The 23784-nt window shown below is 54.4% G+C and overlaps 2 protein-coding genes across 2 annotated transcripts; both read right to left on the minus strand.

Moving 5' to 3' along the window:
• Positions 1–214: 214 nt before the first annotated feature.
• Positions 215–21249, minus strand: PLIN1 (perilipin 1). Its single transcript, XM_023748623.1, is given in 10 exon segments — positions 215–808; positions 1380–1625; positions 1860–1967; positions 1969–2079; positions 3679–3851; positions 4147–4411; positions 6520–6602; positions 8379–8583; positions 11137–11195; positions 21132–21249. Coding segments are annotated over 9 exon segments (1545 nt in total). The 5' UTR covers positions 11182–11195; positions 21132–21249; the 3' UTR covers positions 215–499.
• PEX11A (peroxisomal biogenesis factor 11 alpha) lies at positions 17174–21558 on the minus strand. Its single transcript, XM_023748622.1, has 3 exons — positions 21447–21558; positions 21132–21317; positions 17174–18050 (listed from the first exon to the last, which is right to left on the minus strand). The coding sequence occupies exons 1-3, from the start codon at positions 21556–21558 to the stop codon at positions 17479–17481; spliced, it is 870 nt and encodes a 289-aa protein (XP_023604390.1). The 3' UTR covers positions 17174–17478.
• Positions 21559–23784: the final 2226 nt, after the last annotated feature.

Consider the following 23784-nt stretch of genomic DNA (forward strand, 5'->3'; position numbering starts at 1 on the left):
CTTAAAGAGTGAGACATCAAGTGAGGCAATTCATCTTTAAGTAAAAAAACAAGACAGGCCCTGGCCGGTGTGGCTCAGTGGATAGAGCGCCGGCCTGCGGACCAAAGGGTCCCGGGTTCGACTCCGGTCAAGGGCACGTGCTTTGGTTGCAGGCTCCTCCCTGGCCCTCGCCCTCATCAGGGCGCGTGGAGGAGGCAACCAACCCATGTGTTTCTCCCACATGGATGTTTCTCTCTGTCTTTCCCTCTCTCTTCTCTCCCTAAAAATCAATGGAAAAATATCCTCAGGTGAGGAATAACAAAATAAACAAAAGAGAATCAAAGCAGGTTGCTGCTCTGATTTTTCTTAAAAATTGGCTGCAGACTAAGCCCCAAAGGATGCTCAAAAGATGGGGTGCGGGGCTCCGGTGCCAGGGCTGCTTTGAAGAAGTCCACGCTCGCGGGCGCGGAGGTTCTTACTCGCTGGCGACGCGGGGCTCCCGGTGCGGCGGGCGGCGGGCTCAGCTCTTCTTGCGCAGCTGGTTGTACTGCGCGCGGCCCAGGATGGGCTCCATGTGGCTGGGCCGGAAGAAGCTGTCGCTGACCCTGCGCGCCTTCTCGCGGGGCACGGCCGGGAACGTGTTGCTCATCGCCGTGGGCAGGTCCCCTCTGTCCTCCAGGCCCGGCCCCCTGGCGCTGCGCAGGCTGCCCCGGTGCTGCGCCGGGCGCTGTGGGGGCTCCGGGCAGGTGGGCGCCGCCGAGGCCCTGCGCTTCAACTCCTCGATTTCCCGGAATTCGCTCTCCGGCTCCATCAGGGACAACCTGGGGAGCTGAGACCAGGCAGCCGCCTCAGGGCCCGGTTTGGTCTCGCCTTGAGCCTCTTACCCACCCCGAGGCCCCGCCTCCCAGGAGCAGCCATCAGCAGGACACAGGCTGGGGGTGGGACAGGGCCTGAGGTGCAGGGGCTGGGGTGCGCTGCATCCAGGCAAGGCAGACCCTCCTACAGTTTCTAGACCCCTGGGGCCTCCTCCAGGGCCACTCAGTGCGAGGCCAGTGGCTTTCCTGACCCGTCCTGGGGCCTGAATTGTCGGCTAAGCACGGCCCACCCACTGCCTGGTTCTGATCTGGCCCAAGGGAGGCCCGCTGGCTGCCAAGAGCCCTGCCACACCTCGTGGTGGGAGTGACTGACCGGGTGACCCCAGGTCCTGCAGGTGGGAGCTGAGGGGTGAGGGCCAGGCCACAGGGACCCCCATTCCGACCGGGAGGAGGGGGGTGGAAGAAGGTCTTAGGCCAGGGCACCAGGTCTCTCTATTCCTGGGGCTGGGAAGGGCCTGTCAGGGCCCCAGGAGGTCAGCATGTTGCCCAGGCCCTGAGGGGAGGGGGGTTGTGGGTGTGACTCACCGGCACGTAGTGCACCACCGTGTCCACCACGTTGTCCGTGACCCCCTTCAGGGCGTCTGACAGCGACATGGCCCTGCTCTTGGTCGAGGTGGCAGCGGGGGCCGACGTGAGGTGCAGCATCCTCCCTGCCGTGCCCAGCACAGTGGTGGGCACCCACAGCATGGCCGAGATGGTGCCCTGGACAGCCTTCTGCAGGGTGTGCACCGCGCTGCCCAGGAGGCCCTGTGGGCGCGCCAGGTCTGCTGCCTGGGGACCAGAGCAAGGTCAGGGCCTCCTGCAGCATCCCTGGCCCTTCCCTTCCCCCCACCCCAGGCCTAGAGGGGAAAGAACATGGACCCCTGGCTCGGCTGCTGTGTGGCCTCGGGCAGGCCACTTGCCCTCTCTGAACCTGACTATGCTGCGAGCAGGGCATGGAGGTCCTGGTGGCTGGGCCTCTGCTTCTCACCCCCCCGGGCTGTGCACCCCTCAGCTCCCTCTCACCTCGCTGAGCTGCTCCTCGGTCTCCGAGTCCGAGTCCTCCTTCTCCTTCTCCTTCTCCTTGGCCTCGTCCCCCTCGCTGTCTGTCTGGTCATCGTGGTCCGCCTCGCGGGGCGGCGGCAGCAGCGGCGGCCAGGTTGTGCAGCCAGGGCACCCGCACCTCGCTCGGCCGCCGGATCACCACCTGCGAGGCCGCTGACGCTCCCCACTGGGCCAGGCTGCTCTGCGGGCGCCAAGGCGGGGGTAGGGGGGCCTCTGGCATCACAGCCCCGCAGCCAACGGGCCTCCCCCCTCCCCCGAGTCAGGGAGGGGAGGTCACAGGGCCTAGCCCCAGGGGACTGTTCTTAGAACTTCTCACTGAGGCAAGTGACACACAGGGCACACGCCTGTGTGATCAGCGCAGGTCAAGACGGAGCCCACTCTCAACAGCCCAGGGCGCTCCCGTGACCCCCACCCGGTCAGTACCCCGAGGGTGACCTTCTGCCCTCTCACCAGGCACTGGTTCTGCCTATTTCTGAACGTCACCTAAATGGACTCCTACTGAGTGTTTTCAGGAAAACTTTCTTTGGTTCAACACTATGTTGTGAGGTTTACGCATGCTTTGCAGGCCCAAGTGGCCCTCCTTTTTCACTCCTGTGTAATATTCCACTGTAGAAATGGACCACATTTGCCCATTCTACTGTTGGCGGCTATTTGAGTTGGTCTAAGTTCTCGGCCAAGGGTACAGCTGAGAGGAACATTTCTGACCTGTCGCTTGGGGGATATCGGCTCTCATTCTGCTGGTGGGATTGCCAGGTCAGCGGGGAGATATGTGTTTAACTCTAGTAAGTGGTTGCAGATCTTTACAGAGTGACAAAATCAAGTGGGCCAGAGTCCCATGGGAGGAGACCAGCAGGCCCCACTGGTAAACGGCCCCGAGGTGCCTTCCTACTGAAGCCGCAGAACCCAGCGCACAGTAGGTTCTCAGCTTGAATGAATGGGCCAGTTCTGGCGATGCCTTTGAAAAGATCACCCGAATGATGGCTGAAATGTGTTTGCTGACCTGATGCTTTAATACTGCCTTTATTTCCTTTTCGGCCTTAGTTTCTTACTAAAGTTCCGTATGAAAAAATCCAGCCCAGCCAAGCCCGGCCGGTGTGGCTCAGTGGTTGAGCATCGACCTAGGAACCAGGAGGTCACGGTTCGATTCCCAGTCAGGGCACATGCGTGGGTTGCAGGCTCGATCCCCAGTGTGGGGCGTGCAGGAGGCAGCCGATCCATGATTCTCTCTCATCATTGAAGTTTCTCTCTCTCTCCCTCTCCCTTCCTCTCTGAAAGCAATACAGATATGTTTTTAACAATCCAGCCCGTCTCTGCTGAAACACACAGAGAGATGGGGGAAGAGAGAAGCTGCCCCTCCCGGGTCCTAGGAAAGCAGCTCTACCTCAGGTGCAGGGGGTACAAATCGGAAGCCTCCAGAGGGGAATCAGAAAGCTGGGAACGGCGGACACTGCCCAGCTAGAGCTTCCCCAACAGAATGGATGGTGCCTTGTTTATTTACAGGTGACACGCCCGAGTGCCTGGACAGCAGCTGTGTGTGTGTGTGTGGGAGGGGGGGGACGTCTGCTCCCTCACAGGTGGGAGGGCCCACAGCGAGAGGCCCAATTGGAAATGAAGGGGGATGGGACCCAGTGGGAGAACGGGTGGTGGGGCAGGACCACCTAGCAAGGCACCACCCTCAGCTTGTGTCCTGGCCTTTCCTCTTGTCCTTAGACCTAAAGTCCCAGCCCAGGCTGTGGGGAGCGGGGGAGGGGGGCAGTCAGAGCTCAGGGCAGACACTCACCAGGGGCGCCACCCCGGGGATCCACATGGCCAGGGCGTGGCCCTGCTTCAGCACCTGCTTTGTGGTCTGGAAGGTGTGTTGAGAGACGGTGTTGGCCAGGTTCCCCACCCTGCTCATGAGGCTGCGATTGGTCTTGGGAGGCTTCTGGGCCTGCTGGCGTCCCGGAACGGGGGCTGGGGAGGAGTTGTGGGGAGAGAAGGGAGAGCGGATCAGAGGCGCAGGGAAAGCTGGGCTGGGTTAGGGCTGCCGCTGCTGTCCCAGCTCCACAGGCTCATGGTGACCTGGGCCACCACCCACTTTCCCTGCTTGCAAATGGGAGCCGGGCTAAGTGAGGATGGGCACATGGGAAACCCCACGGGGCCTCCCCTGCTCCAGAGCAGGGGCTGGATGAGCCCTTGCCCCCTTTCCTCATTTCCAGGGGCCAACTCACTCCCCAGGGAGGGACTGGCAGCCCCTGCGGGCAGATACCTGACTCGTCCTTGGCTGGAGGGATGAGGAACTCCACCACCTTCTCCATACCGCCCACGGCCAGCTCGGCGCCCCCGGAGGCCAGCCGGCCGACTCGGGTTTTGGCAGCGTACTCCACAGTGTCTTTGGCCACCCCCAAGGCGAGCTCACAGCTGGTCAGGGCGGCCCCCAGGACCTTGTCCGACGTGCTGGTGATGGGCACGCTGATGCTGTTCCTGGCGCTGCGGAGGCGGGTGGAGATGGTGCCCTTCAGCTCAGAGGCGATCTGGGGGAGTGGGGAGGAGGGTCAGGTACGTGAAAGGCCCAGGGGAGCCCGGCCGGTGTGGCTCAGTGGTTGAGCATCAACCTAGGAACCAGGAGGTCACGGTTCGACCCCCAGTCAGGGCACATGCCCGGGTTGCAGGTTTGATCCCCAGTAGGGGGCATGCAGGAGGCAGCCGATCCATGATTCTCTCTCATCATTGATGTTTCTATCTCTCACCCTCTCCCTTCCTCTCTGAAATCAATAAAAAAAATTTTTTAAAAATTAAAAAAAAATAAAGGCCCAGGGGACTGGTACCAATAATTGGGCCCTGGATTAAGCAGGGCTTAAGAAGGAAAGGGCTTTAACCCTCCCCTGCCAACCACCTGATCACCAGGCTTCTTTGCACCGGTGCTGCCTACTGAGACCCTAACCCAGCCGTGGGCAAACTAGGGCCCGCGGGCCGGATCCGGCCCGTTTGAAATGAATAAAAGTAAAAAAAAAAAAAGACCGTACCCTTTTATGTAATGATGTTTACTTTGAATTTATATTAGTTCACACAAACACTCCATCCATGCTTTTGTTCCGGCCCTCCGGTCCAGTTTAAGAACCCATTGTGGCCCTCGAGTCAAAAAGTTTGCCCACCCCTGCCCTAACCCCTCTGGGGGTGCCCCAGGGCCGCCCTGATGCCCTGTGCACACAGACGTCTGTTCTTCAAAACTCCTCTGTCTTCCCTGGCCGGCTTGGCTCAGTGGATAGAGCGTCGGCCTGTGGACTCAAGGGTCCCAGGTTCGATTCCGGTCAAGGGCATGTACCTTGGTTGCGGGCACATCCCCAGTGGGGGGGGTGTGCAAGAGGCAGCTGATCGATGTTTCTCTCTCATCGATGTTTCTAACTCTCTATCTCTCTCCCTTCCTCTCTGTAAAAAATCAATAAAATATATTAAAAATAAAAATAAAAATAAAAAAAAACTCCTCTGTCTGCTCTGACCTCCCTTCAGAGCACTGCTCACAGCCCAGCTGCATCTACAGGGATTTATGGACGTGGCTGAGCTTCCTGCACGTTCTGCAATGAAAGAACGTGTCTTGCCCTCGCCGGTTTGGCTCAGCGGATAGAGCGTCGGCCTGAGGACCAAAGGGTCCCGGGTTCGATTCCGGTCAAGGGCACGGACCTCAGTTGCAGGCCCCTCCCCGGCCTGGGCCCTGGTCAGGGTTCATGCAGGAGGCAACCAATCGATGTGTTTCTCTCACATCGATGTTTCTCTCTGTCTTTCCCTCTCTCTTCCGCTCTCCCTAAAAATCAATGGGAAAGTATCCTCAGATGAGGATTAAAAAAAAAAAAAGAAGAAGAAAGTGTCTCTCCCATTAGCCTGGGACCTCCTTTGTGACAAAGATGATGCCCTTCATCTGGAAAAAGAACACAGCAGAGCACAGGCCTGGGAGCCAAACAGACCCGCTCTCAGGGCCTCCCCTGAGGCTGTGACCAGCGGGAAGTCACCAGTTTTTCCATCTGTAAAATGGGGACAACCACCCATCCCCAGGACTGACAGGAGGGTGACATGAGACAGCTCTAGAAATCACGCATTGTGGCCCTGGCGCGGGGGTGGGGTGGGGTGGGGGGAAATCAGTAACTGTCTGTGGGGTGGATGGTTGGTCAGTGAGATGGGAGAGGTCAGAGACTTACTCCCCCAAAGCACCTGACAGGGCCGTTACCATAACAAATACCCAGCAACTATGTATCCAGGGGCGGTGCCTCCCCAGCCTCAGGCCCATACAGGGCTGATCTGGAGGACATGGGCCTGCAATCCTGGGATCTATGCGTGTGACCAGGATCTTAGGTGGCTGCGGACACCACTGGGTCCAATGCAGGCCCTCGGGGGATCTCAGGGGGGTGGGGGGGGATGTGAGGGGGGTGTTGGGATTAGGGGACCCACCCTGTACCTGCTGGTGCCAGAAAGCCTGCCTTCCTTTGGCTCCACGGGGCCAGGAAGAAGCGCAGTGCGTGGCCTGAGGGGCAGGCAGCTGCCCCCAGCCTGGGAAGGCGCTCGCCACAGAAATGAACGACTCCCGGTCAGGGCATCCGGGCATCCAGGGCCTGCACCCCCTCCCCTGAGAGAAGAGAGAGGGGCTCACCTTCTCAGGGGGGTACTGGAGGGCCGGGATCTTCTCCTCCAGGTGGTCCAGGCCTCGGCAGGCCAGCTCATTAGCAGCTGTGACTGGAAGCAAAGGGCCGAGTGACAACCTTGCGGTGGACTCTGTGCCAAGCAAGGCGCCGGGAGCCCTCAGACCCCCCAGCCCTGCTCCCTCCAGAGCATCACGGGGCCTGAGGGCCTCTGTCCCCCCCAGCCCCCGTCTGCCGTGACCCCTGGAGACTGGCCGGCTCCTGCCCTCGTGTGGGCACCGGAGTCAGGCAGACCTGCACTCGCGTCTGCAGGGAGTGGCTCCGGGCGGGTCACAGCCTGCCTGGCCCCAGGTCCCTCACTGTCAGTGAGGATTAACGGTGCCTGCCTGGCGGGGTGGTGGGGAGAAAGGGAGGGAAACTGTGTGAATCAGCGGCTAAGACCGGCGGGAGCGGAGGTGGGAGAGGGGGCAGCAGGGCCTGGGGGCCTTGGTGGGGCCAGACTCCCAGTCACAGCCCGTCCAGGCCCCAGTCTGTCCCCAGCCCTTCCTTTGAGCCTCTAGGGGTGAGATGGTCAACAGTGCGCAGGGCAGAGAAAGGAGTGGCGCCCTGGGCAGGGCAAGCGCCCGAGGAGGCACAGGCTTCCGGGAGACCCTGCCCAGGGACAGCGGGGACCAGCTCTGCCACTGGCCATGGAGATGGTTTGTTGTTGTTGTTGTTTTTGTTTTGTTTTGTTAATCCTCACCCAAGGACATTTTTTTTCCATTGATCTTTTAGAGAGAATGGAAGAGAGAGGGAGAGACAGAGAGAAACATCGATGTGAGAGAAACACATCGATTGGTTGCCTCCTGCATGTGCCCTGACCAGGGCCCGGGCGGTGGAGGGGCCTGCAACCGAGGTACATGCCCTTGACTGGAATCGAACCCGGGACCCTTTGGTCCGCAGGCCGATGCTCTATTCATTGGGCCACACTGGCCAGGGCTGGAGATGGGTTTTATATGTACCCTTTCATATGCTCTTCCGCCAGGCATCTTATTTCTCTTTACAAAGTTTTTAGCAGAGAGCCAGGTGACCTGACCGTCTTCTGACTGGGCAAAAGGAGACCAAGGGATTATCTGAGGAGCGTGTAGGGGGGAAGCGGCTGGGGCCTGGGTCCTCCTCACCCCTGTGCTCTCCTGCTTGCTGTACGGACTCCTCAGACCCTGTGATTCTCTAATCAGGATGGTGGAAACTTCTAGGCTTCCTGGTATTGTTGGGGTTTCCCTCACCCCCCATCTCCACCCCTCCCCACCCAGGGCTGGGCCTGGGAGGCAGGTTTACATGGGGGCAGGACACTGATCAGGGGCAGGTCAGGGAGGGCCCACGGAAGGGTGCCCTGCCCCTCTAGGGCCCTGGCTGGCAGCTCTCTGCTGCCCCCGTGTGTCACGAGCTGGTACCACCAATGGCCTCCACAGCCCTGGCAGGCCAGCCTGGTGCCCGCCGCCCCAGCCTCTGTGCCGGGCTCTGCTAGTTCCTGTGCTGCATCTGGAGCTGAAGTGGGTGTCTGACCTGCCACGGGGCCCACTCCCACCACCACCCACAGCTCTGCCCACGCCTCCTGCCAATTCCTTGGCCCATCACTGTTATCCTAGGAAAATGCCAGCTGGGCATCTATCAACAAGAAGAGCTATATCTATATCCATCTCTCCATCTCCATAGCTCTGATCCATATCTATAGATGAGAAGGCTATGCAATGAGTCAGACACACGTATAAGCAGACAGAGCAGCAAGCTGTGATGTGATCAGACAGACTGACGGGTGGACACACAGACTGGCGGGCAGGCAGGGAGCACCCGTGAGGACGCGGGCGGCCCACATGCCGCGAGGACTCACACTGGGTGGACAGCCTGCGGACCACGGGCTCCATGCTCCAGGCGGCCAGGCTGCTGGCGCCCTGCACGCCCTTCTCGTAGGCGTTGCACACGGAGGCCACCAGCGGGTGGGCCTCCTTGGTGCTGGTGTAGGTCTTCTGGACGCACTCGCAGGTGCCGCTCACCACCGGCAGCTGCAGGACGCGCTGCAGCACGTTCTCCTGCTCCTGGCGTGGGAGGAAGACAGGCAAAGGCGGCGAGTGGTCGCACCTCCCTCTCCCACCACGCACTCCCCTAAGGCAGCCACAGAGCCCACTGGCGAGGCCAGCCTGGGTCCAGTGACCTAGCAGGAAGCCAGGTCTCAGTGGGAAGCCAGGTCTGCAGCCCCCACAGGGAAACGGGCCACAGCCCAGCTCTGCAGGGCACGGCGCCCCCCAGGCTCCAGCCCACCCACTGACACCGTCGGGCGCAAAGCTTCTGTCCATCTCGGCTTGGGGGCTTTATCTAAACACTAGAGGCCTGGTGCACGAAATTTGTGCACCGTGTGGGGGTCCTTCAGCCTGGCCTGCGCCCTCTCGCAGTCCAGGAGCCCTTGGGGGCAGTCGGATAGCCTTAGCGCTGCCACAGAGGCGGGGAGAGGCTCCTGCCACTGCCGCTGCGCTCGCCAGCCATGAGCCCAGCTCAGGGCTTCTGGCTGAGCCGTGCTCACCAGGGGCAGCTCCTGTGTTGTGCATCTGCCCTCTGGTGTGCGTCATAGCAACTTGTCATTCCGCCGTTTGGTCAGTTTGCATATTAGCCTTTTATTATATAGCTGGTTTGGCTCTGTGGATAGAGCAGACTGAAGGGTCCTGGGTTCGATTCCCGGTCAAGGACACATGCCCAGATTGCACGCTCGATCCCCAGTATGGGGCGTGCAGGAGGCAGCCGATCCATGATTCTCTCTTATCATTGATGTTTCTATCTCTTTCTCCCTCTCCCTTCCTCTCTGAAATCAATAAAAATATATATATATATTTTTAAATATATTTTTATTGATTTTTTACAGAGAGGAAGGGAGAGGGATAGAGAGTTAGAAATATCGATGAGAGAGAAACATCGATCAGCTGCCTCCTGCACATCTCCTACTGGGGATGTGCCCGCAACCAAGGTACATGCCCTTGATCGGAATCGAACCTGGGACCCTTCAGTCCGCAGGCCGATGCTCTATCTGCTGAGCCAAACCAATTAGGGCAAATATATATTTTTTTTAAAGGGAAAAGAAGAAAGGTCCCCAGCTCTGACTCGCTTTGAATTTGCCACTGGTACATGGTTCTGCTGGGAGGCGAGCTCCCAGCCGTGTCCGCGGGTGGGAGGCTGAGCTAGAGACCCACCCAGGAGGTGTGAGCGTCCGCTAGACCCAGGCTACAGTCTCTGAGCTTCCTGTCCTGCAGGTGAGTTTGAAATCTGAGCCAGAAAAAGATTATGACTGACAACAGCGAACCTTTTCTTTCATGTTTTGAACAGAGTCCTCAGGGGTTCTTTTAGGCAAAGCCAAGGAAGAGAGGGGTCCTGGGAAGAAAATACCGCACCCCCCTCCCCCCATTAGGATGGCTTCACTGTGTGCCTGACCAGCCTCCGTGTGCTCCACGATCAACACAAAACTTAACACGGCGATTCCCAGGGCAAAGGGTAAGTAAAGCTAACTTGGGGCAAGGTGAGTATGGTGTGGCTTCATCATTTTTTCATTTCAAAATTTTTAAAAATATATTTTTATTGATTTCAGAGAGGAAGGGAGAGGGAGAGAGAGATAGAAACATCAATGATGAGAACCATCCATCATTGACTGGCTGCCACCTGCACACCCCACACTGGGGATGGAGCCCGAAACCCGGGCATGTGCCCTGACCGGGAATCAATCCGTAACCCACCCCACCCCCCAGGCTCATAGGTCGGCGCTCAATCGCCAAGCCACGCCGGCTGGACAGTTTCACTATTTGAACTGTGTCTAAATCAGAGAGGCTTGGCCAGGAGGTGAGCAGGTACATCCAAACATGTCAAACCATCCCAAATCACGTGGGAACCAGCTGGACACAGCCCTGGACACGCGCCCCTCCCCTGTCCCACCTGCAGCAGTGCAGGCTGTGCCCTGTGTGACTGCGAGGCGCCACGGCCACAGACCACGGCAGGAACAACGCCTGGTTACAGCTCGCAGCGGCTCCTACTGCAGGGACCTCCGCCTGGGCGGACAGAGCGTGGGCGTCCGCACCGGGGTTTAGAATACAGTAGTTCTGTCTGGCCGGTATGGCTCAGTGGTTTAGCATCAACCTATGAACCAGGAGGTCACGGTTCGATTCCCAGTCAAGGGCACATGCCTGGTTGTGGGCTCCATCCCCAGTGGGGGGGTGTGCAGGAGGCAGCCGATCTATGATTCTCTCTTATCACTGATGTTTCTATCTCTCTCTCTCCCTCTCCCTTCCTCTCTGAAATCAATAAAAATATTTTTTTTAAAAAAGGAAGAATACAGCAGGTCCCTTCTCCTCTCCCTCTCAGCTGGCATTTCTGTCCTTTTTTCTCCAATGTCCTTCGTTTTGAATGGCATCTTCCCTGCCCCCCCGCCCCCCGATCCTCTAACAGTCCTCTGCAGAATGAAGTGAGAGCAAGAATCACTAAGACCTAACGGTCAATGAACGCCAATGTCCGCGGACCACTGGTTGGTGACTGCTGCTCTCCACGCATCTTGCTCCACGTACCCTGAGCCTCCCTCACGGGTCCACCCCACCGCATGCGCCCAGGTTACTTACGGGGCAGTCTCCGTCCATCAGGGTGGGGCTCTTGTTCACGGCCATCGTAGCTCTTCACGCTGCAAAGCAGAAGGCCCCGGTGCATCAGCAAACCCTCAGCTGCAGATGCGCAGGGCCAGTCCCTCCCTCTCGGGCCTCCATCTGGGCCCAGGCTGCCTGGGAGCTGGGGTGCCCTGAACAGGAGGCACTAGGCTGGAGGGCGGATGGCACAGACAAGCAGCCACTCCTGGGGGTCCCACCGGGATGAGGTGCCCACAGCCTGCTTGTCAAGACTGGGGTTTCTGCCCGGCTGTGGTGGCTCAGTGTCGTCCCATGGACCAAAAGGTCCCGGGTTCGATTCCCAGTCAGGGCACATGCCTGGATTGCCGGCTTGATCCCCAGGAGGGGGCTTGCAGGAGGCAGCCGATCCATGAGTCTCTTTCATTATTGATGTTTCTCTCTCCCTTACTCTCTGAAATCAATAAAAACATATAAAAAAGGAAAAAGATTGGTGTTTCTTACAAGGATGCAGGGTAAGAAGTAAAAAAATGAAGGTCACTTTAAGAGTTAAAAGGTTCTGCCCTAGCTGGTTTGGCTCAGTGGATAGAGTGTCAGCCTGCGGACTGAAGGGGCCCGGATTCGATTCCCGGTCAAGGGCACATGCCCAGGTTGTGTGCTCGATCCCCAGTGGGGGTCATGCAGGAGGCAGCCGATCCATGATTCTCTCTCATCATTGATGTTTCTCTATCCCTCTCCCTCTCCCTTCCTCTCTGAAATCAATAAAAATATATTTTAAAAAATTAAAAAAAAAAGAGTTAAGAGGTTCTACCCTGGCCGAGTGACTCGGTTGGTTGGGCATCATCCCATACATCCAAAGGTTGCTGGTTCGATTCCTGGTCAGGGCACATGCCCAGGTTGAGGGCTTGATCCTCATTAGGGGTGTGCAGGAGGCAGCCGATCCATGTTTCTCTCTCTCCCTCTAAAATCAATAAAAACATATTCCTTAACAAAGAAAAGGTTTTGCATTAACACTTTTTAAGAAGGCACACCTGCCAGGCCTCCCCCTCTATATTCAACCAGGCGAGAAAGTAGTTACTGGCTATTTTCGACTGCATTCTAGAAAAGCTAGCGGCCCCAGACTATCGAACCTACACTCTTGGTCATTCACCCGGCAAATTCCCAGGAGACCTCTCCCCGCCCGACCCTCCTCGTCTTCCCTTTGACTCTGAGAGACCAACCAGGTAAGGCAGGTAAGGCAGGCGTCCCGGGACCCCCACACTCACTCGGGCTGACGCCTCCTCTGTCCCAGAGCCCCGGCTGCAGTGTCTCCTCCGACAGAAACAATCCCGGTCGCTCCGAGGAGTCTTGGGCAATGGCACTGACACCTCCCAGCTAGAGGAGGGCAGAGACGAGAAAGCTTAGTCAGCCCGTTGCCATGGTTACTAGACCCAGGGTCCCCCGGGCATACCCTAACTTCTGTAAGATTTAGCCAACTAGGAGGGAGGTAGATGGCGGAGCCGACGGGGATCCGGGCTCGCAGCAGTCATTATTCCAGAGCTTTCCATCCGTTCTGTAGCAGGTTTCTGGCTCCCCCAGTTCTCCAGATCCCGTTTTCCATAAGGAAAGTGTGGGGATACGTGTCATTAAACGTGGATGCTATCACCTTTCGCTCCTCTTCCACGGAGGGTCCTGCGGGACTATTTTCAACCCATTTCCCACCCCTTATTATCACTATCGGAGGGAATTTCTTTAAAAATTTGTATTGATTTCAGAGCAGAAGGGAGAGGGTGAGAGAGAGAAACATCAATGATGAGAGATAATCATGGATGGGCTGCCTCCTGCACATCCCCCCACTGGGGATCGAACCCACAACCCGGGCATGTGCCCTTGACTGGAATTGAACCTGGGACCCTTCAGTCTGCAGGCTGATGGTCTATCCACTGAGCCACACCGGCTAGGGTTCTCAGTGAGGAAGGGAACCCCAGCTGGGCTGGACTCCCCGACAGTCCAGCCTTTGAGGGAGCAGCTTCAACCTCTGTCCATTCCTCATTTCAAGGAAGTTTCTTGAACTCCACCTGCTCTAACATGCCACCAGAACATGCTGCTGGAGAGCCACCTGGATTCGCCCAAGAATCTGTCACTGATCAGCAACCAAGAACTGTGGCCTCGCACCCCTGCCTTGGCCACGGGTCAGGCTGAGCCTGAGGCCCGGTTCCTGGCTGCAAATGATGGAGGGCTATGGTGTGAGCCACGGTGTTCACACTGAGGAGGGTTTCTTAATGACACGGACAGGAGCAGAACAATGCTGACTTCCCTGGCTGTTGGTGGAACTCTATCTATTGTTGACTCTCTAGGTCAGCGGTTCTCAACCTTTGGGTCGAGACCCCTTTGGGGGTCGAACGACCCTTTCACAGGGGTCGCCTAAGACCATCGGAAAACACATATATCATTACATATTGTTTTTGTGATTCATCACTATGCTTTAATTATGTTCAATTTGTAACAATGAAATTGGGGGTCACCACAGCATGAGGAACTGTATTAAAGGGTCGCGGCATTAGGAAGGTTGAGAACCACTGCTCTAGGTTGTGTGCTGTGGGCAGTGGAGAAGGAGGCGGAGGGTGGGGCCCGGTCGGCATGGCTCAGTGAGCATCAATTCCCCGTCAGGGCACATGCCCGGGTTGCAGGCTCCATTCCCAGTGAGGGTTGTGGGCTCCATTCCCAGTAGGGGGCGCGCAGCCGATCGATGATTCTCTCTCATCATTGATGTTTCTCTCTCCCCCTCTCCCTTCCTCTCTGAAATCAATAAAAATATTTTTTTAAGAAAAGAGGGGCTGAGGGTGGGGGAAAACTGAGCTCTCTGATAGGTCCTCATAGTCCAGTCGGTACCTGTGAGACAATCAAGCAGGAACTGGGAGGTGAGGAAAGGGAGAGTCCAGCAGGAGTTGTATCTGAAACGTTCACTACTTATGGGTCCGACCCAGACTTCAAGAAGGAAAGGCGGTAATGGAGGGGGGCGGGGGGAGTGTCTAAGGCATGGCCTCTGGCCTCGGGCCGTGTCTGGAGAGCAAGCCGGCCAAAGGGCAGCTCCAGCCCTTGGAGAAGTGGCTGTGGGCCAGAGGGAGGAGAGGGCGTTGGGCTCGAAGCACTGCTGATGTTGGTCCTCTGGCCGAGCTGCCGGGAAGCCAGCGTGTGGGTGAGAGGTGAGCGAGGTGAAAGGGCCAGGGGAGTCCCTTGGGAAGGGTCCGCTTTCCGCCAGCAGCTTCAAGGACAGGGTTACCTTCCTCCCCCATCTCTGTCTGCCCCCCCCCCCGCCCCAAGCCCACCACACACACACCACCACACAGGCACAGAGACCTTGCCATCTGTGCACAGTGGGTCCCAGAACTAGGCAAGGCACTCAGACGCTCACCCCTGAATGCATTTCTCGGGCACTGGGTTCAGCTGTGAGGTGCTGGCTTGTACGTTTATTAAGAGTGTCTTGCTTTTTGAATCACTCATGAATGTGGAGGCGCGGAGGTGGGGGTGTTACTTAAAAAGGTGCACAGGGAGGGAGGTACCAGGGCACACACATTCTAGCTCTTCACAAATTCTAGAAGAGGCGCCTTCCCCAGACTCCCCACCACCTACTCCAGTGATGGCGAACCTTTTGAGCTCGGCGTGTCAGCATTTTGAAAAACCCTAACTTAACTCTGGTGCCGTGTCACATATAGAAATTTTTTGATCTTTGCAACCATAGTAAAACAAAGACTTACATTTTTGATATTTATTTTATATATTTAAATGCCATTTAACAAAGAAAAATCAACCACAAAAATGAGTTCGCGTGTCACTTCTGACACGCGTGTCATAGGTTCGCCATCACTGACCACTCTAACTTGGAGAGGACAAAAGTACCACCATGAGTCTGGCCGGTGTGGCTCAGTGGTTGAGTGTTGACCTATGAACTAGGACAGTGGTTGGCAAACTGCGGCTCTCGAGCCACATGCGGCTCTTTGGCTCCTTGAGTGGGCCACGAAGTTTCAATCATACTGTACGTGCGCGCCCGCACGTGGTATTTTGTGGAAGAGCCACACTCAAGGGGCCTCAGTTTGCCGACCACTGAACTAGATCACGGTTCGATTCCCAGTCAGGGCACATGCCTGGGTTGGGGGCTTGATCCCCAGTGTGGGGGGTGCAGGAGGCAGCTGATCAATGATTCTCTCTCATCATTGATGTTTCTATCTATCTCTCTCTCTCTCTCCCTCACTTCCTCTCTAAAATAAAATATTTGAAAAAGGAAAAAAAAAATAGTACCACCACGATACCACTGTAACATGCCTCCAGGAGAAGCAAAACCCCACCTTCGGGGCTGACAGAGGACCTCGCCTGGGTAGCAGCCTCTAGCGACCCAGGTGTTCCAGTCTAAGTCCCTCTTCGTCCTCCTCCTCAGCGGGGGTTCCAGGCCTGAGCTCACGCCGCCCGGTGCAGACTCCGCTGATGGTCGTCTCGGGACCGCCTTCCTCTGAAGGCTTCTCCGTGCCCACAACACACTCACAGATACAGAATCAATTTTGTCTAGAGATTTAATGAGACATGTTTACTCTATTACAGTAAAGGATCTGGACAAGTATCAAGAGTTGTTAAAACGTTTTATGTGCCCTGATCTAGCCACTTTCATGTCTCTTAAAATTCCCTAAAGGTTTCTTCTCAAATCCTGAATCTTGATCGCTTTAAAATAAAGAGCCAAGAACCTGAGCCTACTTTCTAAGAAGCTCAATCACTTGTACAGGAAGCTTAGATCTGTGATCACAGAAGAACCCGACACCCAAGATGGGAAGTAGGAACACGAGTAAGTGGCCTCTGCTCAACACTGAAACATCCCCTTCACTGATGCCTACGGCTCCGTCCACCGCCCCAACCTCCTACACACACACACACACACACACACACACGGAGCGTGACTGATCATAGAAAATTGCAACCCTCCGACATTCAGACTATTTGTGAAACTTCATTGCATAAATTTATGTGGAAATGCCCAAACTGTCCTATGGCTTTAAATAAAACAATCTTGCTGACAAGTCTAAATATACAGGGTGTCCCCCCCAAAATGTATATACATGCTAACAGCTCAATTTTGAAAATAAGATGGATTTTAATAAACGCTGTCTTTGTAATTACTCAAAGTGTGTGTATACATTTTTGGGGGAGGCGGGGGACAACCCTAGTTTTAATTTTTGTAGAAAATAGAAACCACTGACCAACACAGAGTCTCAGAAAGGCTGCTTGCACCGGATTCGGATTCGGAGCCTCCCACTCCCTCCACCCGCCGGCAGTGAGCTATCACGGAGGTGATGCAACGACTGATCCTGGGTCCCAGTCTGGCTCCGGCACTCATGACTGAGGGACCTTGGACTGGCCAGCAGAGGAATGAGGTGCTGGCCTCGGCTTTCTTTCAACCCCATTTCCCCATCTGTCCCAGGCCACCCCGTGGTGACCTTCCACGTTCTTTTTGCCTCAAGTTCTTTCTAAGTGCTTCTGCCTTTTTGCTTGGTCACTGCACTACCTCAGACACAACTGGTACCTTGGAGGTGCCTGATGCATTTCTGATTCCACTTCCGGGCGGGGGACAGGAGGGCAGTGATGTCAGGGCGAGCGATTCCCGAGGCCGGAAGCCCAGCTCCCCCCATCCCGCATGGGCTCCAGGGCGGAAGGGGCCTCTGCTGGCTCTGAGGGCTGTCAATCAGAGCTGCTGTCGGTGTGCAGAAGCAGTGAGGCGGCCCTAACCGGTTTGGCTCAGTGGATAGAGCGTCGGCCTTCGGACTCAAGGGTCCCAGGTTCGATTCCGGTCAAGGGCATGTACCTGGGTTGTGGGTACATCCCCAGTAGGGGGTGTGCAGGAGGCGGCTGGTCGATGTTTCTCCCTCGTCGATGTTTCTAACTCTCTATCCCTCCCCCTTCCTCTCTGTAAAAAATCAGTAAAATATATATTAAAAAAAAAAAAAAGCAGTGAGGCAGCACAGCCCCCTAATGACTGTGTATTAGCATTCACTTATTGGTTTGGACCTTTAAAAACTTGTTTTCTTTCCATGTTTATTCATTCAGCAAACACGAAGCTCCTACTATGTGCAGAAGAGAGGCTCAATGAGTGTCAGACGAAGGGAAAATACTCAGAAATTCGGAAGTGATCGCAGCACTCCACAAAACATGTCCATCTTCATGCTCTCCCTCCTCCATCCTTGGCCCGACCTCCGCTCACGCACCAGGTCACTGAATGCTCATGCGAACGAGTCGTTAAGCACAGACTGACCCAAGCATGGACCCTGCCCAACGCTAATGTCCGTCCCCCCAAGAGGTGCGAGTCTTCAGCCTGGAGCCGCCTCAGTGGATCTTCAGCTTCAGGTGAGGCCAGGCCACCGTGATGATGCCGGCGACCGAGGACACGAGCCCCCCGAGTCCAATGATGCCAGGGTTGGACTTGTAGATCCCCAACTGGTCCAGAGGATTCAGGAGGTCACAGAGGTTCTTCACCGTGTCCAGGAGCAGGGGAGGGTGCTTGCGCAGCGATCGGAACAAGAGCAGGAGAAAGGACTGGAGCCATTCTGTCTCCTCATCGGCCACGCTGTACCCCAGAGGATCCTGGGAGAGCGACCTGTCCCTCTTTGCCTTGTCCTGCGCGGCCTGTTCCATCTGCAGGGAGATTTCGTACAGATCCCTGACCAGGCTCAGCAGGAGGGAATAGTAGTAGTGGCGTGCGGCCCACAGTCGCCATTTCTCTTTGTTAATGCCGGAGGTGAGCCCGACGCTCCTCACCCAGAGGACGGTGTCACAGATGAAGTAAACCACACGGTTCAGGTTGGCGAGTGTCAGGCAGAAGCGGGGCACCAGGTCCGTGGCGTGAATGCTCTGCTGAGTGGCCTGTACAGCGTGGACCACGTTGCCCAGCCTGAACCCTGCAAGAACCCACGGCAGCAAACGGTTATTGAACTGTGTGCGGCAGGAAGGCAGGGCCCTGGTCCTTGACACCACACTGTCATTGAGGCTCTGTCCGTGCTCAGGGAAGGAGAAAGACTACACTTCACAGTCGGCCTCAGACACCTAACGTGAGCCCAGCCCTGGCTGGTGTGGCTCAGTGGGTAGAGCGTCAGCCTGCGGACCAAAGGGCCCAGCTTCGATTCCGGTCAAGGGCACGTACCTCGGTTGTAGGCTCCTCTCTGGCCCAGGCCCTGATCGGGGCTCGTGCAGGAGGCAACCAATCAATGTGTTCCTCTCACATCGATGTTTCTCTCTGTCTTTCCCTCTCTCTTCTACTCTCCTTAAAAATCAACGGAAATATATCCTCGGATGAGGATTAACAAAAATAAATAAACAAACAAATAAATAAATAAAATGACACCGGAAGAGACAGACGGTGGCTCTTTGACTTCCTTGCCTCCACTGCAGTGAATGCTCAGCACCGCCTTACAACACCGGGCACTTGAGGTCAGGAACCAGCGTCCATCTGCCCATGACCAGCTTACACTTCTTTACCAGGAAGGCTCTATGGCAACAAGAACTCCAGATGCAGCATCCTTCTGGAGAGTCTGAGGCCCTACATTTTATTTACTTCCCACGCAGAAGATTGCTCTGAAAACAACACCGTTATCAATCTGCCATTTCTCTGGCCCAACCCCCTTTGGCTCCTACTGTCAAGACAAAGTAAATAACTGGCTCAGTGGCTGAACGTTGACCTATGAACCAGGAGGTCACAGTTCAGGGCACAGGCCCGAGCTGCTGTCTCCATCCCCAGTAGGGGGTGTGCGGGAGGCAGCTGATCAATGATTCTCTTTCATCATTGATGTTACTATCTCTCCTTCTCTTTTCCTCTCTGAAATTAATAAAAATCTGTATTTTTAAAAAAGAATTTAAAAAAAAGTGAAGGTGGTAGGATTTAGTGGCTAGGACAACGAGTAATATCGTCATATATGACTCCTAGTGAATTAAATCAATCACTGCAAGACATGCCTTTATCTGAGGCTGTAATTCCATTAATCAGGGAGCTATCAATCAAATATTTATGCATCAGTCAAATAGTCAGTATGCGTTACCGTCCTAAACACTATGGAGGGTACAAAAGAAGTACTTTCCTTCAAGAACTGTATCTTAGACTCAGCAAATACTCGGAAGTAGCTTCCCTGAGGAAACTTATAATCTCAGAAGAAGGTTTGGTATCAACTTATCAAAGGCAATGCAGGACACAGAAGCAACGGATAATCCTGGGTTCCGTTCGCCTCTTGCACTAATGACTGAGTGACCTTGGGCACGTCCTTTCTGGACTTCGGAGACAGTGACTGCAAAGGGCCTCTGAGCACCAACATTCTAGAGAATCTGAGCACGTCTATTCTTGTTCTTCAAAGCCGTCCAGAAAGCTCACCCTGCCCTTCCCCTCCCGCTTGACAACGTTAAGTCTTCTCTAGTCAAACCAGTTTTCTCACTGATCCTCTAACACAGAGGTTCTCAACCTGTGGGTCGCGACCCCTTTGGCGGTCGAACGACCCTTTCACAGGGGTCGCCTAAGACCATCCTGCATATCAGATATTTACATGACGATTCATCACAGTAGCAACATTACAGTTATGAAGTAGCAACGACAATAATTTTATGGTTGGGTCACAACATGAGGAACTGTATTTAAAGGGCCAGAAGGTTGAGAACCACTGCCCTAACACAACTGTTTGCTCTGAAGAGCCTGAGCTGTCACCGGAGGAAACCACCCCCAAGACGCTCGCTCTCCCTCTTCCTCTTGCTAGCCACGCCCCCAGCCCACCTCCTCAGAAGCCTTCCTTGTCCTCCACCAACGTATCTGGCACTAAATCTAATCGCACTGTTACACCATGTGCTCTCAGATCTCCCACAGAGCTCGGGACTATGCCTCCATGAAGTCGGTGCTCACAAGTAATTGTGCAACATCTGATTTCTCCATTTCCTCTGGTCCCTGCTCACCTGCTGCAGCAACTTCTGGCTCTCCTCCGACAACTCGGAGTTGGGCACACCACTGCTACTGGAAGGACAGGTTTCCCACTAAGCCTTACTGGTCAAGTGAACTAAATGAGCATAAAACACTTGACTTCACTTTTTGCTTTTAATGTGAAATCATGCCACAACTGGTCTAAGAAAATGTATCCGCCCCTAGCTGGTTTGGCTCAGTGGACAGAGCGTTGGCCTGTGGATTGGAGGGTCCCAGGTTCGATTCCGGTCAAGGGCACATGCCCAGGTTGTGGGCTTGATCCTCAGTAGGAGGCGGGAAGGAGGCAGCCAATCAATGATTCTCTCTCATTATTGATGTTTCTATCTCTCTCTCCCTCTCTGAAATCAATAAAATATATAGAAAAAGAACGACTGTGTCCATTTCCCTTAGCAATCCCTCAAGAGAAGAAGGGGAGAGGCAGGGGGTCCAGGATACAGCTATTCTGTTCTTCCAGAGAATATAAGGGGCTCCCGGAGGCAGGAGCTCATGTCGGGGACTGCCCAAACGTGGGGATTCTAAGAACAAAAGGTGAACCAGCCCAGGCTGGTGTGGCTCAGTGGATAGAGCGTTGGCCTGCAGACTGACGGGTTCTGGGTTCGATTCCAGTCAAGAGCACATGCCCGGGTTGTGGGCTCGATCCCCCTCCCCAGTAGGGGGTGTGCAGGAGGCAGGTTCTCTCTCACTATGGATGTTTCTATCTCCCTCTCCTTTCCTCTCTGAAATCAATAAAAATATATTTTAAAAATAGGTAAATAAAGGTGAGCTAACACAGTGTGTGTCCCAAGGGTTGCAATTAACCACAAAGATGCGGAACAGCGCCGACGGGGAACGCTGCAGGTGTTTGTGAATGGTCCGAAGCAGCAAAGCAGTCACCGTGTGGGGCCTGTCATTCCATGAGGGCAGACTGACTGGCGGGCTTCATCGGCAAACCTGACTAGAAAGGAATGTTCTAGAAAGTGTTTTGTGAATGACAGAGCCCGAGGATCCAAGCCAGGGCCCAATGGCCCTGGAGAAACAGGGTACTTACATTTGCGGCCAGTGCTCACACTAGACTCCAGTTTCTTGAGCTTCGTTACCACCTTCTCTTTGTCAGGTTTAGGCTCTAACAAATACCTAAGCAACATGCATGTGTACTGAGTGGCTCTGAAACGGAAAAATAAAAATAAAAATGAAAATGAGGAGGGCGATTGACAAACCAAATAAAACCGGATTCATGAAGTAAGGGAAGGAGGAGCAGGAATCGCTGGAGGCGAGGCTTCCCAGACAATTTCTCATGCAAGCAGCTCTCCCAGGAGCAGGATTCCGCAACAGGCACTGCACGGGGCCAAAGGGTAGGACGCACGATGGAAATGCAACTCAAAGGTGATGCAGGCGATCTCGCGATGACACAGAGAACAGCCCCTCTGAGGGCCTTTGGCTGGCACCATGGCAAACTGCACAGGAACCTCCCTCATGCCAAGTCTGCAAAGACCCAGAGTCTGTATTTTATCAAGTGTAGAATGATTCTGCAGATTTCTAAAGTGAACTTTTTGCCGAGGAGTTAACCAACCACTTATGTGACAGGAGTGGCTCAAACTAGAAACCAATGAGAAGTCCACAGTGTGAATGGTGTTTGATTTTTTTTTTATGACGAGCAAATACACACCCATATATAACTAAGTTTAGATATGTCTTTCCAAACTAATTATTTTATATAAAGTACAGACGCCTGTTTAAGAATACCAAATGTTCAATAAAGTGATTATTGTCATGCCTACAAATAACAATGCCTTACTAAGAGAAATAATCAAATGAGCAATTTTATACCCCATAAGTGAACATCTAAATGCCCTTGGCACCCTATAAAGGAGGTGCCGTTTCCCACTGTTCTTTAATGTATTTGAATCCCTTTGGGCTATAAAGATTACTCTACCTCTGGTCTAATAATTAAATCTATATGAGACAAATTAACCAGAGACAATAATCAAATTTAATTGCCTATGTTCCCATGGGAACCCCACATACAGGAAGGGTTCAGACACAGAAAGGGAAACTGAGGCATCTGACATTCTGAGCTAAGGATGAGGTAAGGCGCCCTGGGGCTTGAGGGAAGGAAGGTCATTTGAAGGACAAGATGCACAGATGTTCAATAATTAGAAGTTTGCTCTGCTCTACAGCTAGGTGATAAAAAGTTATTTCTGGTGACAACTCTTATTATGGGCAAGGCCCCTAATTTAAATTCTTCTAGGTAGTTAAGGGAGTTGGGGCAGAAATTTTTCTTGAGCCTGAGGGGGTCTCGGTTGCCTTTAGCTCAAAATAATCCACCTATCACAGAGGAACATCTTGGGGTGACTCGTTCTGATCTCCTATACTCTCAATTAAAATGTAACACGTTAGCCGAAACCGGTTTGGCTCAGTGGATAGAGCGTCGGCCTGCGGACTGAGGGGTCCCGGGTTCGATTCCGGTCAAGGGCATGTACCTGGGTTGCGGGCGCATCCCCAGTGGAGGATGTGCAGGAGGCGGCTGATCGATGTTTCTCTCTCGTCGATGTTTCTAACTCTCTATCTCTCTACCTTCCTCTCTGTAAAAAATCAATAAAATATGACTTGTTCTGAACCCCTATACTCTCAATTAAAATGTAACACGTTGTTCTGGCCAGTTTGGCTCAGTGGATAGTGTCGGCCTGTGGACTGAAGGGTCCCAGATTTGATACTGGTCAGGGCACCTGCCCGGGTTTTGGGCTCGATCCCCAGTAGGGGGGGTGCAGGAGGCAGCCGATCAATGAGTCTCTCTCATCATTGATGTTTCTATCTCTCTCCCTCTCCTTTCCTCTCTGGAATCAATACAAGTATATTTAAAAAATAAAAATAAAATGTAACACGTTTTCCAAAGTGATGAAGTATAAAATAATCACACACACACACACACACACACACACACACACACACACTACACGCCCCTTAAAGTTGGCTTCCTGGCTGGAGGGCTCAAGCTGGTCACATTCTCAGATTTGGTCAAGTAACAGGAATGCGTCCAAAAACAAGGCATTCTTTTATGAATGCCAGTTTGTTCTTAGAAGCTGTAGTTGACCAAGAGGATTGGGAAATGAATATGAGAGATGTCAGACCGTGCTGAGTAATTATTTCATTAGCCAGCCTCATTAATGACCTTGGGAGGGGGGGGGGCACAGTCTCCGTCCGCTGACTGCAGGCTTCTATCTGCACGAAGCTTGGACAGGATGCATCTATTCTCTAAATCTCCCCAGTTAACGAGAAAGGGGGTTTGGCCTGGTGGGTAGAGAGGTGGGCACTGGCGTCAACTGTGGAAGTTTCAATCTCTCAGCTCTGCCGCTGAAACCTGTGTGGGTTTCTCCCTGTGAAACGGGGATGGTTGGCGCAGCCGGCACGGAGGGCTGTGATGGGGGTGTGTGTGTGTCCATTAGCCGTGACCCACTGTGGACAATATCGGGGGACAGTACCGGGCACAGCTCTCGTTACCGGGGCCACGCTCCCTGGCCGGCTTGTGCCAGCACCTAACACCCAGAAGAGAGGAAAAAAGCTGTTCAATCAAACTGCAACCGTAACTAGGTTTTTTTTTTCTCTTCTTTTTAAATAAATGTAGAAGAATCAAAAGAATTCCTAAAAGTACACCAGGAGCTGCCCGACCGTGTGGCCTCAGTGGGTTGGAGGCCGACCTATGA

This window comes from Myotis lucifugus, unplaced genomic scaffold, assembly GCF_000147115.1.
Source record: "Myotis lucifugus unplaced genomic scaffold, Myoluc2.0 scaffold_1587, whole genome shotgun sequence".
Lineage (NCBI taxonomy): Eukaryota > Metazoa > Chordata > Mammalia > Chiroptera > Vespertilionidae > Myotis > Myotis lucifugus.

Coding starts and splice junctions, on each gene's coding strand:
- PEX11A (XM_023748622.1), bottom strand. CDS start 21,558: ATGAGGGAGGTTCCTGTGCAGTTTGCCATGGTGCCAGCCAAAGGCCCT. Junction 21,318..21,446: donor CTTTGAGTTGCATTTCCATC/GTGCGTCCTACC, acceptor CCCTTACTTCAT/GAATCCGGTTTTATTTGGTT. Junction 18,051..21,131: donor TGTGAGCACTGGCCGCAAAT/GTAAGTACCCTG, acceptor GGGTTCTTGCAG/GGTTCAGGCTGGGCAACGTG.